The 17,683-nt window shown below is 38.7% G+C and overlaps 2 protein-coding genes across 2 annotated transcripts; both read right to left on the bottom strand.

The window, feature by feature from the left end:
- Positions 1 to 880: 880 nt before the first annotated feature.
- LOC133795171 (uncharacterized) lies at positions 881 to 2,627 on the bottom strand. Its single transcript, XM_062232623.1, has 4 exons — positions 2,351 to 2,627; positions 2,086 to 2,247; positions 1,595 to 1,962; positions 881 to 1,513 (listed from the first exon to the last, which is right to left on the bottom strand). The coding sequence occupies exons 1-4, from the start codon at positions 2,625 to 2,627 to the stop codon at positions 1,049 to 1,051; spliced, it is 1,272 nt and encodes a 423-aa protein (XP_062088607.1). The 3' UTR covers positions 881 to 1,048.
- Positions 2,628 to 2,743: 116 nt separating this feature from the next.
- LOC133795170 (uncharacterized) lies at positions 2,744 to 3,530 on the bottom strand. Its single transcript, XM_062232622.1, has 2 exons — positions 3,476 to 3,530; positions 2,744 to 3,102 (listed from the first exon to the last, which is right to left on the bottom strand). The coding sequence occupies exons 1-2, from the start codon at positions 3,528 to 3,530 to the stop codon at positions 2,744 to 2,746; spliced, it is 414 nt and encodes a 137-aa protein (XP_062088606.1).
- Positions 3,531 to 17,683: the final 14,153 nt, after the last annotated feature.

The following is a 17,683-nucleotide window of genomic DNA, read 5'->3' as shown; positions in this document are numbered from 1 at the left end:
CACCAAGGTATCCCCAAGCAAATGGACAGGCAGAGTCATCCAACAAGACCATCATGAACAACATCAAGAAGCGCCTCGAAAAAGCTAAGGGAAGATGGGCTGACGAGTTGCCAGGAGTCCTGTGGTCCTATCGAACCACAACCAGGACTGCGACAGGGGAGACACCATTCTCATTAGCTTACGGGATGGAGGCAGTCATCCCTACTGAGAGCGAAGTTCCGACAGCCAGATATGAGCTAACTACAGACGAAGAAAATTGGGAAAACATGTGCCATGAACTCGACACCATCGACGAAAGAAGGGACAAAGCACTCTTAAGAGTCTCAGCCTATCAACAGAGCATAGCCAGACATTACAACAAGAACATCCGCACTCGGACATTCAAAGTAGGAGATTGGGTTCTACGAAGAGTCTTCCAGAACACTAAGGAAGCTAGAGCAGGTAAGCTCGCCCCGACATGGGAAGGTCCCTACCTCATCACAAAGGTAGTCGGACATGGAGCATACAAGCTACAAACAAAGGAGGGACGCGATATCAACAACAGCTGGAATGCTATCCACTTGAGACTGTATCACTCTTAACTTAACCCAGTCTACTTTCATTTTCTTTCATCAGTAATCTCACAAGATCTTCATTCGAGCAACATACTGACACTTATAATGCAGGAAGTGTCAGAACTACATTTGGGCTTGATCCCTGCAAAGGGTATGTAGGCAGCTCCACGGAGCGCAGCCCCCTATCACAACCATTTTTTCTTTATATATATACTACGAACAGTTCAATAACAAATCTAAATATAAATTGACTAAGTCACTTTATACTTAGATTGGGGGAATAAGACACTAATACTCCATAAGTCATTCAGCCAATCAGCATTCGATACAATAACTTAAAAAACACTAACAGAAGCTACAACAAGCCATAATACAACAAAACTAGGTCAGTTAGATCAGGATACAATACTACATAAGAAAAAGTTCATACAACAACTAGAAAAGGCCCGACAAACTCTGTTATCCCACGACAATGAACACGAGTAGAAGAGGAATCAGTCATCCACAACCAGATCATTAGTAGTCATGATGCCAAAAGAAGTGGCTAACTCTTCGGCCCGGGTTATCTCTTCAGCCCTCATCTTCTCCAATTCCTCAAGATCAGCAATGTATTTGGGAACATCCCAGCTATCAGCCTTACCATCCCAAAACTCACTAGCCATTACGCCACGGCATTGGATCTCAGCCTCCAGCCCAATGACCAACATCCGATTCTCCAACGAAGCAACCTCGGCTTTCAAATCATCAACTTGACCAAGAGTCACTCTCAGCTTCTCGACATCAGCTTCCTTGGATTCTAGTTGAGCCTTCAAATCAGCTATGAGTTGATCAGACTCCTTCTTGGAATCTTTCAGCCGACTAACTTCACCCCGAAGATCATTTCTCTGACTCCTTACTTCCTTTAGAGTTGCCATTAAGGACTTGATTTTCTTCTTCAGCCAAATGACCCCTTGCAAACCCTGACACATAAAAAAGAAAATGTAAGACAACAAGAGAAATCAGCTAGTCGGCACAAACAAAACTAAATGAAATATTCGTACCTGGAACAAATGAGAAACAGTGGTATCAATTGACCCATCCGTACCAACATGCTCCATTCTGTGATCATCTTCGGGCCACAACAACTTATCAATCTCTCCTAAGTGAGGCCCAATCTCACTATAGGCCGCAGCATTGGAAGGGAATGAAAGGGCAACGGTGTCGCTAAATGGGTCGGAAGAATCATCCTGCACAGCCTTCTTCTTTTTTTTCGTCTGACTCCGCGTCAAAACAGGGGGATCAGCCGGAGGCACGACAACCTCTCTATCAGCTTCTGAGCTCCCAACGGACGATTTCTTTGCTTGACGCAAACGTTCCAAGGCATTGGAACCGGTTAGAGGAAGTGTAAAGGGTCGGGACATAGCTACGTCTGCAAACAACCGCTCACTTGTCGTCAATTCAGTCAAAAAATTGGGAGTATATCCCAAGACTTCTAAACTTCTCTTGATAAACACAACACGAGGATTATCAGGACTCTGTAGAAGAGGAATACCTTCAGGGAGTTTTTCAACAGAGTGCCACAAAGAACTCTGACGGAGACTCGATTCAGACAACAAATCACTCCACTCACGCTCCGCCTCAGGAATAGCAAGAATACTCTTAAGTCGACCAGAAGACTCCCTCGAATCCCAAAGGTACTCAACTCGAAGCCTACCTGCAAAATGATAGAAGTATCAGCACACAAAATAAAATAAAAACAACAACAACAACAAGTATATGCAAGGAAACGGATTAGTAGGCAAGCATAAAAGACTCACATGCAGGAGACCATGAACAAGGTATCCTACTATCAGCAGGTAACCCCAACGAGACGAAAGGGACGAAGAAGTAACGGTCCTTCCACCTCTTATCTCCACTCTTCAAACTAATAATTAAAGGAGGGTCCTTCCCCCTAGTTGTTAACTGGTACCTACCTTTGTCATTAAGGTGTGCCTTCAAGTAGTAAGCTCTCAACAAGTCAGCCACCACAAGTGTTATCTTGTGCCTTTCACAAAGGACTTCGAGAGACATCAAAATCCGCCATGAATTTGGCATTAGTTGTCCGGGCGAAATCTCATGGTACTCACACAACTCAACGACTAATCGGGGATAGGAAACCGAAGCCCTTCTTTGAAGGGAAGTTCATACAGACACACCCAACCAGGTAAGTGCTAGTCAGGCCGCTCCGCCTTAGCAGGAGCATGCAGACTGATGGTATCAGGGATCTCATAATGACGACGAAGATAGGTCAACTCACCTAAACTTATGGAAGACCTAGGATTAGAACTAAGCATACTACCAGAACCCGGCATACCACCATCAATAGGTTCGTTAGAATCTATTCCCCTTCCAGTAACATCACCTAAAGGACGACCCCCCAATTCTACTACTGTAATTCGGTTGCAATCAACCATCTCAGCAGAACTTTGAAAGAGAGAACTAAAATCTTCTTCACTAAACGAACAAGACAGTCGACAGACTGAATCAGCGTGACTATCACACCTACTTGTAGACATAATGAGCTGATCACCTAGAGCAAAACAACAGCTAAGCCTTAAGGAACACAAAAAAGACATGAAGAATATTTAGCTCGATACACAATCAAGAAGCGCTGGACGACTCATCAATCAATCAGTCAGACGGACCAAACATAAAAAACATATGATTAAACGAGGCAAAACAGACTACTATATCAAATTAGATTACAAAGTATTCAGTTAAACAGCAGTCAGCCTATAAGTCTCTACTAATCAGTCAGACATACCACTCGGCTCAAGGAACAGAAACACATGAATTAGACATACGCCTAAACAACAGAAATTCATATGCCACCATTGCAATCAGATCAAACGCAAACAGAAAATCTACAGGATCAAACAAAAATAACAGTTGAATAAACTAACCTAGCACGAAGAACATGAAGAACACGAAGAACACAAAGAACATGCATAAGGACATTGAAAGGAAAACAAATGAGAGAAAACTTACCTCTTGAGAAGCTCTTTTACTCCACACCTTGCACCTCCTCTCCAAGCCTTCCTCAAATGAATGCAATGGTAAAAACAAACCACCCTTATATAGGCACACAAATCCACCCGATTAGTGCCAAGTGTCAACCATCAGGTGGCCCTACCAAAAAGGATTTAACTTCCTAAGGACACTTAAAGTCTCAGAGACAAATGAAAATTCACATTGAGCGCACTAGGCCCACTCGGCCATCTCCCCCGGACACACTACCTCCTCGGCAGACCACTCGGCCCAAACACACGAGTCACTCGGCCACCCCGGTAAAGCACTCGGAGGAGCACTCGGCCATGCCAACGAAACACTCGGCCTTCCCGGAGGAACACTCGGCTCGTGCAGCCCATTCAGTCGGCCAACATGTGACCCACTCGGCCATGCCTCAGGGCCACCCCGTGGACCACTAGGCTAGAAGGCCGTTCGGCCCAAGCATCCAGTCGGCCCAAGCAGCCGGTCGGCCAACCAGGCCCGCGCGCATCCGCAATCCACTCGGACAGCCGGATGCATATGTGCTCATTACTCGGCCGGATGCGTAGGTGCGCATCACTCGGCCGCAAGTAAGCAGCCAGTCGGCCCAAACAGCCGATCAGCCAACCAGGCCGCGCGCATCCGCAGGTCACTCGGACAGCCGGATGCGTAGGTGCCCATCACTCGGCCGGATGCATAGGAACGCATCACTCGGCCACAAGTAAAATCGAGTATGACCCCCGTGAATAATTTCTGAAAAAGGTAAATTGAGTCAATGCATATTCTGTAACTATTGGGAAAATGGATAAATTCTGATGGAATTAATTTCTTTTTTACTCTTTGATAAAAGAATGAATTCTATACCAAAGAGTGAGGGACAAACTGTTGTGGACAAAATTCGTATACTTGAAAAATAATAGTCCAACAAGCAGTCAGTCAGCCCAATAAGCTATCTAACTAGCCAAGAAGGCCCAAAGCCCATGTAAAATAGGCTCGCATATACAAAGTACCATCCAATTACCCAAAACCATACCCGGACCCGAATTCGGATACACTCAGTCAGCCAGGGACCTTGAAACAGTCAAGGCTCCCATCACGTTCGCCAAGAATCTCGGAATAAAACCACTTGGAGCGAGTCAAACGAAGGAGAAAGACGGAGGAGGACGGAACGAGAAGGAGGACAATAAATAAGACCATCAGAGGTTGAGAAAAGGCATCAAATAATCACTGAACTTTCTTTACTCTCTAATTGAAACGAAGGCTACTCTATTTCTGAGCAATCCAGTCAAGCAAGACTAATTAGTCAGTCTGATTGGACCTGACCTAGTCGCTTGACTCCTCCGTCATCGCCACCGTCACTCTGACCATTTTACGACTCCTTCATCCATCATCATTTCGACTATTTATATCTTAATTTTATTACTTTCTATTAGCTCTCGTTACAACCCGACTGACTTGAGCGTCGGAGTCCATTTGGCTGACACCCCACCGGTGCTCCCAATTGAACTCTCGTCTCTCTTCTTTTTGTTATTGACAGGTTGCTGGTGCCCATCTAATCAATTGTAGGAAATCACCTCTACAAGTTTTAACTTCATCCTCCAATAGGTTTGATCCAAGGTCATGCAATATGATATGATACTTGCCAAATGATTTTAGGCGGTGAAGTTACAATGTCAATAAATGGTAGTAAATGCTTCGATGAACTTATGAGACGTTTATTAAACTGTAATCGCAATCTAAATAAATCAATAGGAATAAAATATTAAAGAATCATAATTATTATTTTATTATGTTATTTACTAAACCGATCGAAAAGTAAATTAGAAACATTTTATTTTGTTTACATAACTAAAAAAAATAATCAGAATACTTTAATTTGACTAAATTATCTTTTATAAAAAAAAAAAAATTTTAAAAATAAGATTTTGTGAGTGTAAATTTGTCTTTTAATTTTTAATAATAAAAAATTAAATAAAAATCCATAAACCTCTAATGTGATTACTTATGAAAATGGGAGGAGAAGTAATCCCATTGTTTTCTCCCAAATTTATGTGGCCTCATAAAGTATTCTTAATACAGAATGAAAGTAAACAAATGAAAGGAAATGATTACACCGCATATGATTCCTATTACCGATTAGTTAACATGAAATTAGAGAATAATTGAGATTAATTATGGAGATAGTTTAAACTTCAAATTGGAATAAGCGAGGTGGTTGAGCTTCAGTTCAAAAGCAAATGTCTAGATTGATTTCAACAATTAGATAAACTTATGTGCCTAAAGGTTGGATCTGGATCGTTGATTAAGTTAGATATAAGTTGTTAATTAGTTCTGTAAATACTGAGGAGGCAGGTAGGATGTAACGCCCTGGATAGCCAAGACCATTACACTGTGTATTTTAAATAGTGTTGGACTTGCTAATCAAGTCATTTGGACATAAACGTGTAACTAGAAGTGATTAATGAGCTAAGGTTAAAAATTTTGGTCAAAAGAATATTTACTTTCATTACAAAATTTAGTTCGTACATGAGATCCAAAAATAAACATTTAAAAAGTCATTTGCAATTCAAAAGGGTTGTTACAACTCATGCCGGCCTAAGCGGTAAAATTAGGGTTTAACCTTAGTTCCTCTTTGAATCCCCGAACATGGCGGTCGAGCAGGCTGCATATGTATTATATTTTAATATAATGTTTGATTAATTAAATAAGTGTTATAAGAAGTGATTATTTAATCTAGTGGGAGAATGTTATATTATTTCATATAATATAATGTTAGATTAAATAATGTGACAAAATGTGATTTGTCACACCTTGTAACATATTATTGAGAGTCACAAAATTGGACACATGTGTGTGCCCAAATGTGACATATTTTGGAGTTACAAATTGTAACTCCCAAATATTACCCAATAATGTGTATATTATATATTACACATTTGAGATTGGATTTCACAAAGCCATTATAAAATATGGCTGTTGGAGACATGTTTTTAACTCTCATTAGATGTTTGGAGGTTATAAAATCATGTGGGAAAGGATTTTGGACGTTTTGGAAAATGACATTTTTTGTGCTGAAAACAGGCTGAGGTCGCGGCCACTGTCATTCCCTGGCCGCGACCTGGGGGACAGAGGCCAGTGGGTGCGACCACTGATAATCCTGGGCGCGGTGGGCGCGGCCAGTGAGGCTGACAACCAATTTGGTTTTTTAGTTTTTTTCTTTTCCAAATTGAACAGTTCTAACATCCCAAATAACTCTCAAATCTCCATTTTAATTCCATAAACGTCCAATTAAATATTGGTAATAGCCATGGGGGTTGGTGGAATTTGAAATTCAAAGGGTATCTCAAACTCTATAAATAGGAGTCTAATGCTCACTTGTAAGACACACCATTTTCCATCCACAAAGCACTTGGCTGGAAAATACACCATAAAGGCTTGATAATTCCAGAGATCTATTTTCTAGAGAGATCCCTTAGTGCTTAGAGAATAGGGGGAAATAAGCTTTTGGACAAAGGTTTTGAACCTTGTTCAAGTTGGCGATCCCACTACTCTACACTTTGGTTGTGTGAGAGTTTGTTTTTTTTCATTGATCTTTTCATTCTGATGTTCTTCTTGTATTATTATTGTATTGAGTTTGTAATCCTCTTCTTCTATTTCTATCTACATATTTATTGGTATTTTTTGTTTTAGAGTCTTAGTTCTTATAATTCTCTTTTTCCCTTATTTCTATTTACTTGTATTTTGAGTAATTGAGTTATAATATTTCTTCAATCAATATTATATTGTCTATTGTACTTTTTCATAGAGTTGTATTTGGTTTTACCATTTCCATTGAGCATTAACATATATTCTCTAACAATATGTACACGCCGCCACCGAAGCTCTCCAACTCATGGCTGATCCAGCTTCCCCTTTCTCTTACCTGCACCACATAGCACCCATGAGCCAAGGCTCAACAAGAAAACTTAGATATGCATATAAGCAGTTAATAACATATTACAAAATCATAATTAGCATGCCTAGCAATAATAACCATACTCGTGCATGCATTCAATCTAGCTAAGTGACTATATATAGAGTCACACCGGGGCCCGTTGCCCTAGATAAGTGACTGTAGAATCACCCCGGGGCCCATTGCCCTATCCTCTGTAAGACTAGCCTTAGGGCTAGCCAATCGTACCTGACGCTTTATTTTCCAAGCAACCATAGGGCCGGTCAAGCGTATACCATTGTATCGCCCTGGGTAGCCAAGACCGTTACACTGTGTATTTATAAAGGTGCAAGACTTGCTAATCAAGTCGTTTAGTTAGAAACGTGTCACTAAAACTATAATTGAACTAGGGTTAAAATATTTTGGTCATGAAAGATACCTTTCATTTAAATAAACATTTCGTACATGGGATCCCAAAAGAAAATAGAGTTTAAAGGATGGTTTACAAAATCTCAAGGTATATACCACCACTGGTCACTCTAAGGGCAAAACAAACATTTAAGGTTCTCTCATTCCCATCCAACCCACGACCATGGCAGCCAAGCATCTGATTATGTACATTCTGCCTCTAGAGCTCTCCAAGTCAAGGTTGATCAAGCTTACCCATGCCTTTACCTGCACCGCGTAGCACCCGTGAGCCAAGGCCCAGCAAGAAAACCATAACATCATAGCACAATCAATAATAACCTGTATGCCCTGATTTTCCCATGGGCTGATTAACGAGCTGAGATACGGCCTAATCATGACTACCACGTGGACATCCCCAAGACCGGAGCTGCCGTCATAAGATCCTACCTCCTTAGCTCGAGGTAACCTAAGGGTTCGCCAAGATTGCTCAAGGACTGAGTCTGGACTCTGAAGACCACAGGTCGAGGGAATCATCCAGCTCGTGGTACGAGCTAGAGTTGGAGGCTGTGACCCTTTATAAAGTCAATCGTGCAAGGTAAACGTGGATATATCAGACATCACGTGTCTGATATACCCCTGACTTCTCGGACACGCAGCAGGAACGTGTGTATTCAGACACCCACGACTGGGTTGGGCCGTGCGGCCCATTATCCCCTTACCTATTGATTTGACCACACTTATGTGTCAGGATTAGGAATTAATCATGAATGTCCCAGAGTTGACATGATAGGTAAGAAGGTCACGGGATGACCTTCTTACCAACTCTCAGGTGCCTTCTCCTATAAATATGGAGACCCTGGGAGTTATAAGGGGTTGGATTCTATATTGTAAGAAATACCCTGTAAAAGAATACCTAGTATATAGCAATAATACTGACTGGTGGAGTAGAAGGATTTTAACCTTTGAACCACCTAAAAACATATTTTGTGTCACCATTCCATTTCCAAGATCATTCATCTATTTCGGTTCAACATAAGCACTAATCCCTTTATCTTTCTTTTCTTAATTAACTATTGACGAAGAACCGCGTCAACATAACCAAACAATTCTTTAAGCATGATCATATATTCAGCAGTCCATAACATTCACATAACCAGTAAATCCACAAACTAATATTCAGATATTCAGCATATCATACTCATCAGTTAACAACAATAACCAAATCACATAACAATCAGTGTAATGCCCCAAATTCTCCGATATGGTTTAATGGCGGGATTAGTAGGGCGGGAGGGCCATACTTGTTTAATTATGCCATTAATCGAATATATGCATGTCTATGTGAATTATATTATGATATGACGTTAAATGCATGCATGTGGGTCCACATTTCATGACAGGGGTATGTTGGTAATTTGGCCCGTTGAGGGTATAATTGTATGCATGTCGATGATATGTGTTGAGACCACATTATAATGTGGATTTTTTCGAGCTATTCGGCATGAGACGATCTTTAAATATTAAGTAGCGATTTAGTCATAACGGGATTAGGTTCGAGGCTCGGGGTGAGTCTCGGGATGTTTTAATGATTAGAACGTTGCCGGGAGTAAAAAGGGTAACGGGATATGAATTATTGGTGTTTGGGAATTTTGAGAATAGCGAAAATTGGAGAGCGTTAATTATGATTAACGAAATAGGTGAAAGATAACGATTTTACCCTTGGGGAGACTTTAGAAGCTTTAAATGACCTAGGGGCATTAAGGTCATTTGGCTTGGGTTATATATGTTTTAAGTGGCTGTAGAAGGTTATAGAACAAAAACAGAGCAAGGTCTTCTCCTTCCCGTACATCATTTCCTCCTTATCTTTCTTTGAGGATTTTGGTCCCAAATTGAAGTAACAAGCTAGGAAATCAAAGCTTGGAGGTGGTAGACTTAGTTCATCTACTAAGGAGGATTCAAAACCAGTTGGAGGTAAGGAATTGTCCATGAATTTCAGGTGTTACTTTGTTTTTCTTTTAGTTTTCAGCTCTAGATTTTGATGTGGAAAGTTGGAATCAAGGGGAGTTTTTGTGTATGTTTGGTTGGGTTTTGGTGAGGGGGTGATGTAGATGAGGATTAGGGGTTGAATTGGATGTTTTGGTAAGGTTTGGGATTGGTTTGGAAGGTTGGTTTCAAGAGGAATCGCAAGGAGGGAAATTCAGTGTAGCTGCTGGTCTGAAGCTGGCGCCCCAGCGCCCCAGCGCTATGCAGGGCAGAGAGCAGCCCTCTCTGTTTCTGGGGCAGCGCCTAGGCGCTAGGTCAGTTTCAGGGGAAGTTATTTTAGGGCTCAGGATGGTTTCTAAGGCTCGGGGGTTGGTTCCTTTGCCCCTTTTGAGTAGTTTGAGAGTCCCGAGAGTGAGGGATTGGTCCCGGGAGTGTGGTTTAGATTGTGAACCATTCATTGATTTACTTTATTAATGGTTTCTAATTGGTTATGATTAGGTAACCGCTAAGGAATCTAAAGGTTAATCATTCTCAAGGGTCGTTCTTATATTATTTCTTGCTCGAACCTGAGGTAAGGAAACTGCACCCTGTGTATATATGACATGCGTGTTTATTATTGAGGCATGTTGATTGGTAAATGTGGACATGGATTGCCTATTGAATGCTAGCGAATGTTGAATACTGACTAGTCAGAAATGGCATAGCGTCATGAACGCCGAGCCAAATGAAGATTAGATCTAATCGATATCAGCGTTGAATGGCTCTAAGGCATTAACGCTGGACCGACCCTAAGGTCGATGAACTTATAAGCGCTTGTCTGGTCTAAGACCAGTTATTCAGAGCCAGGGCATATGACCCCGGTGACTGTTTTTCACATGGCTAGGGAACGCTGTTCCAGGGTTATGACTGTAAGTCATGAGGAAGGTTATGTTGGTGACTATTCACCATACACCTATCATGTTCAAACTTATGAAAGGTTCACTTATCAGTTAAGCCCGAGTGACCCTATCGTCACATGGCTAGAGGGGGCTGTACCCACTTTTGTGACTTTTGCAACTGTCACCTATTTGTTTGGACTGATGGTCCTGAATGATTATTACAATCATTGATGATATTATATCATGCTTTATTATGTTTTCTTGCTGGGCTTTGGCTCATGGGTGCTATGTGGTGCAGGTAAAGGGAAAGAAAAGCTCACCTAGTCTTGAGTGGAGAGCTTAGGTGGTGATGTGTACATATGCGGCTGCTTGACCACCACAGCCAAGGCGTTCTCAGAGGAACTAGGGGGTTTACTCTATTTTTGCCGCTTAGGTTGGCAAGATTGTAAATTTGAAACAGTAATGACCATTTTGTACTGAGAACAACTTTTAAATGTTTTGATTAGCTCTGCAGAGCAGTTTGTAATGAAAGATATCCATTCCTTTTTATTAGTTTTCCACCTTAACCTGTTAATCACACATAGAGCATGTTTTTAACCAAAGGACCGGGTAGCGATTCAAATTTCCAGTTCACCGATCACCGTAACTGTTTTGGGGTAACCGGGGCATTACAATCAGGGTCGACGCCCTTAGGTCGCACCCTCTGTTTACCCCACTGGCTCCGGTCCGCTTAAACTGAACTCAGTGAATATTAAGTTGTCCTCAGCTATCAGTGGCTGAGCCGCGCCTTGTGCGCCAATATAGATTCTGACACTCTTAGGCCGTTTATCTGGTGTTCACATGGCATAATCCCATCGTACAATAATGCATACAAACATAGGGAACCCTTAGTCCCATCACAAACTCACAACCGGGTGCAGCTTTCTTACCTTTAACTTCGGACGCTTCGATTACGAGAATTGATCCTTGAGCACGATTCTTTTCCTGAGCCCTAGCGTACACCTAGTCACAACCAAGATAAGGGATTCCATCAATCATAATTGAATAAAGGCTTCCAGTTCAAGTTCTAACCTTCGGAAGATTGAATTCCACCAAACACGGTAGTGGAATCGATCCCGAGCACTCTAGGTTAAGTTCCCGCACCTAAAACCTCCTTAAAGCCAAAAATACCTTTAAGAGCCGTGACCCTAAGCCCTCCATGCCGCAACCCCCCTCCAACCAGAGGCCCAGCCTCCCCAGACAGCAGACACGGGCCGCGGCCCAGCACTCCCCATGTCGCGGCCTGCCCTTCTTCCTCAACTCCCACCTGTTCTAGAGGGCCGCGACACACCAAGAACAGAGTCGCGGCCCGACCCCTTCGAACCCAGAAAAATCCCCATTTTCAACAACTAAACCTCAACCAAAATAACCCAAAACCATCCCAATAACACAATTCAACTATCATTAACATCCTAACATATTCCCAGCAGCAAAACCCAACAAAAACCTAACTTAGAAACTCATCAAAATCCCACTTCAATCCTTGAAACCCAAAAGCTCATACACCTCTTAGGACAGCCAGAAATTCCCAGAACTTAGATGCTAAACTATAATTAAAAGCTTACCTTTACTGAAGAACAACTCCACCCAGTAGTTGCTAAGCTAATTCCCAAGTCTAGAGCTCCAATTATGTGATTTCCAGCCCAACAATTCCTCCTTGATTCCAAAGTAAGCTTGAGAAAGGGAAAGTCTATAGGAAGCTGAAGTGAGAGAGATGGAAGAGTCGGTTTACCCAAGTTCTACTGTTTTCCTTAGTTTGGTTTTATCTACCCCTATTTAATTAACTTAATCCCAAAGCTCGGGGTACCAAAAACATCCTCGAGGGCAAAATAATAAATTTCCCCAATATTCCCTCCTAAGCTATCTAACCTCAAATATATCTCAAATTATTTATTCCCATAACCCGATAACCCAAATAATTGTCTAATACCCATAATACTCCTTGACTCGCCCCGAGTCAAGTATTGAGTCCCGTTGTGACTTTCCCTTTAATTGGCTCCCTAGGATCGCCTCAAGCCGCACGCTGCAAATATATCCACATAATAATGTGGTCTCCACAATTATAACATATAATCACATTTATACCCTTAATGGGCTAAAATTACAAATATGCCCCTCTAAGCTAAACAGGGCCTACATGCATACTAATACTCGTAGACATGCATTTCATATATCCATATAATCATATATACATGCTTATCACGGAATCATGCATTAAATTATTTAATTCACACATAAATCAATTATGCCCTCCCGGCATACTAATCAAGGCCCTTAAGCCTTATTAGTGATTTTTGGGTCGTTACAACCACGCTTCTGGATAGGCCTAACCATATCGGACTGTGCTCAGCGCGCTATTGCCGTCCTTGACTCATAAATCAAGCCTTTTAATCAAGTAAAACAAATAAGCATACATTATATATTACAAGTATGCACAACACCATTAACATGTTTAATAAAATAGTCCAAGCATGGTCATAACCATGTTCAATAATCGAGCCAAGCCCTAATCACATACTGGGTTCAATTTTCTTACCTCTTGTCCAAGCACTGGATAGATAAAAATGACCTTCGAGCACGATCATGTCCCGAGCCCTAGCGGTAACCTAATCACAACCATAAATAATATCCTCATTATGATTCCATCCCATAAAACAACCTCCGGGACCAATCCCATGCCCTCAAGACCTCCAATTCCACCCAACGGGGTGGTGGAATCGTCCCTCGAGCCCCCAAGTTCTTCCCAAGCTCTAAAAATGATGCTTGCTGAAATTGGCATAGGTCAAGGGCGCCCAAACAAGTTAGAGAGCCCCCAAAGCCCTCCTCTACTTGGCTCAGGGGCACCCCCTCCAATTTCCAAGCTAATTCTCATCAAAATTCAAAACTTCACCCGTCTTCTAAGAGCTCAAGGGAAAACGAAATAGAGAAAGTAATGGTGCTGCCTTTGGTGCTTTCTACCAAATTCTGAGAGTTTCCACTTAATTAAGTCATCCTAAAACTTTGAAAAGACCAAACTACATTTTGGTCAAACCTAAGTCCTTTAATGCCCTTAAGGGAAAAATGGTCTTTTGCCACAATTTCCCACTAATCCTTAATTAACACCATATTTCCCAATTAATTGCAATATTCCCAAATGATCACCAGATAATTCCCATTATTCGATAAATCCCTGTAACGTACTAAATTACCCAAGATACCCCTAGGTTCACCCTGAGCTGGGTATTAATTCCAGTTGTGATTAAACTGCTAATTTGCTCACTATGGTCGTCTTGTATCGAATAACTCAAATATATCCACATAATAATGTGGTCTAAATCACAAAACACATATATTCACAAATACACCCTCAACGGGTCAAAATTACAAAAAATACATTCTAATAAGAAATTGGCCTACATGCATGCTTAATACACCTAAACATGTTACACTAGTCATATCATAATATAACTCACATAATTCATATAATCATAGAAATACACATGATATCCATTTATGCCCTCCCAACACACTAATCAAGGCACTAAGTCTGATTAGCAAATTTGGGATGTTACATAGGAGATTGCATATGTTCAAAAAATCTAGTATAGATGGCTATTACCTATTAAGTTTGCAAGCCACTAGCAGGGTTTAAAAGGTCGAGAGCGACTAAATACATCATTACTTGTGTGGCTAGCTTAAGGTCTAGCTTCTTAAGTAATGATGTGAACTTATCCCTAAGTTTACAAAAGTAAATGTACAAGTCAACTCAAACTACCCTAGGGTCAAAACAAATAAGAGTTCGAAGAATCCTCATGTCAAGAAAGACAGAACCCGAAGCCAAGGATTGATGGCCCTAGTGTTGGCAAATTTGTTTGGTATGAGCTTGGTCAGATGGGTCAGCATCGGCCCAAGATCCTGAACGTTCAAACAAGCTGACAATGGAAGTGTGTTCATGAAAACCACGTCAATCCCAGTTACTTGTCGTGAAAAATCACCACCAATATACCCCTTTCTTTTTAGGAAAAAAAAGTAAGGGTGGGCATCCAATTCGGTCCAATTCAACATTTTTATACTAATCCAATCAAATCCAATTAAAGGTTGGATTTAGAAAATCATCATCCAATCCAATCCAATTAGTAATTGGATTGGTTTGGTTTTTTAATTGGATTTCGAGATGGAACCTGATTTTTTTTTTTAAACTGAATTGGAACTTGATTTTTAATATTAGCTTAAAATCATACAAAAAATCACTTAAAAACCAGACAACACCATTCATTGAGGTTCAAACTACATAAAGTTATCAACCTTACAAATTTAATCTAACTAAAATCTTGAAGTAGTGTTGTAAATGAGAGAGAAAGAGGAGAATAGATGTATATTTGTAGTGTTTTCTCCTCTAATTAGGTGTAGAAGTATATAGGGAAAGACTAATAGTTAGCCAATAATAATGTATTAAAAGAAATATGATTTTTTAATATATTTAAAAAAAATATAAATAATTAAATATTTTTTAATATATATTATACGTAATTGGATTTGATCAGTTTTTAATTAAATTTTAACAGTGTCATCCGTTATCTGACCTAATCCAATTAAAATCAAATTATTCAAATCTAATTAAATTCAATTATAATTTAATATCTATTTTTTTTGTAAATAGATTGGTTGGATGTCACCCTCCCCTATGTAAATAGTACGTGTTATTTCTAGTCACATGCTGAGAGTTTGAAACAAACCCCATGCCCATGCTCCTCTTTTTTCTTTTCTTTTTCGTAAAGTTGAGTGGATTTGTGATGTGTAGCGCATGCAACACTATACTACTACTGATAAAAGCAAAAGTTTTTTTTATATTAAAATCACTTATCAACTATCTTGGAGATTGGGATTTGGGAATTATCTTATATTTGCTTCCATATTCCATGCTTTTTTTTAATAAAGTAAAAGCTGATATTCAATAAAGCTCGTCTTTAATCCATACTATTTTTTAATTAAAAAAGGGGAAAAAGTAGTCACTTATTGCTAGTAAGCAAGCACACTCATTTTATCTCTCAAATTCGTGTGTTGGTGTTATATTTATTACTAAATAAATAAAACACATATTTTTCATGTGTTTATTTCGTATGAGAGGATAATTATCTCTTTCCCTTCTCATCAATGTTATATATTCTTTTGGCAAAGCTATTTCTTAACATTTTAATTCTATAATAAAACTATGTTTTGAAAGTAAATACGATGATGACACATTGAATGAAGTTATTAAACAAAGTTGACAGTTTCTACATATATGTTTTAATCACCTTTAAAGTTTATAATTTAATGAAGAGAAACAAATTTCTCTTTTCATTCTGATAAATTTGTTCATTCATATTTATTTAAACAAACTATGGGTTAATTTGGAAGAATTGTGGCTTATTCAATCCGTTTAGGTTGTGTTGTGGGCAAAAATATTTATTTTACGTTTGGTAAGTTATAATTTAAAGGTATTGTGAGATGTAAAATTAATATTATAATATTTTATAAACTCTATAATTAGAGTAGTTTCTTAATATAATATAAATTTGTTAAAATAAATACATTTTAAAATATTTAAGATATATACAATTATAAAAGAATAAATAATATTTTTGTCCTCCGAATTATAACCATTGTATGATCGTGTCCCTTGAATGATTCATGATGTTAAAAATTCCCCCGAACTATGCACGTTACTAAAATATGAGACTTCGGTTAGATTTCGTCATATGTGGCTAACAAATTGATGACGTAGCATATTATATGTTGATGTGGCAGTATCATGTGTAGAATAATTATCAATTTTGCCCCCCGAATTTTGACCACTACCAAATTATACCCCTTTTATAAAAAATATATACATGTTTTTTTCTTAAAAATAATAATTAAATCCTTAATAAATAAAAAAATTTAATTATCAACGAATAACTCTTTTTTTACTTTTTCTTTTACAATATTAATTAAAACTATTTTATAATGAATATTTAAAATAAATACTAAAACAAAGAAAAAACTTTTAATTAAATAGGTGGATGAAAGACTTAAATAAATAAGTAAATAAAAATTTTAATTTAAGAGGATGACAAAAGGGAAAAAACTTTGTTTTATGATTTTTTTTAATTTTTATATTAAAATATATTTGTTTTAAATTGTAAAAGAAAAGAAAAAGTAAAAAAAAATTATTTGCTATTAATTAGATTTTTATTTTTTGAGTATTTGAATTTTATTTAATTAATTTGAAACTTTTACTCTTGATTATTTTCTTAATCTTTTAAAATGATTTTTTTAATATTTAAGGATTTAATTATCATTTTTTTTAAATTAAATTAGTCTTAATAAAAATAACACAATTTGGTAGTGGTCAAAGTTCGAAGGGCAAAATTTCTAATGATTCTACACATGGCACTGCCACATCAAGAGACAAAATGCTACATCATCAATCCGTTAGCCACCTAGGACGAAATCTAACAAAAGTCTCATATTTCACTAATATGCATAGTTTGAGGGGAATTTTTAACATTGCAAATCATTCGGGGGACACGATCATACAGTGATCATAGTTCGGGGGACAAAAATGTTATTTATTCCTTATAAAAAATTCCTTTAGAAAAAAATAAAAATATTTAGATTGTAAATTAGAATTATTTTTTTTATTCCAAATATTTTTTTGCACCAATGAATAATTCCTTAATACTAATCATAGCTTAATACATCATGAATAACAATAGTGTACTCTAAGATTGTGTGCATGACCATACTTATTAGTCAAACAATGAACATGAGATAAAAGATAGTCTAAAAAAATTAGAAAAAATTGGATATCTACAACACATAAAGAAAATCCTAAATTTAAAGCTAAATCCAAAGCTACCATCAAATCTATACCCTCTCCT

This window comes from Humulus lupulus, chromosome 8, assembly GCF_963169125.1.
Source record: "Humulus lupulus chromosome 8, drHumLupu1.1, whole genome shotgun sequence".
NCBI lineage: Eukaryota > Viridiplantae > Streptophyta > Magnoliopsida > Rosales > Cannabaceae > Humulus > Humulus lupulus.
The sequence above is the reverse complement of the archived record's forward strand: the minus strand, read 5'-3'. Positions and strand labels throughout refer to the sequence as shown.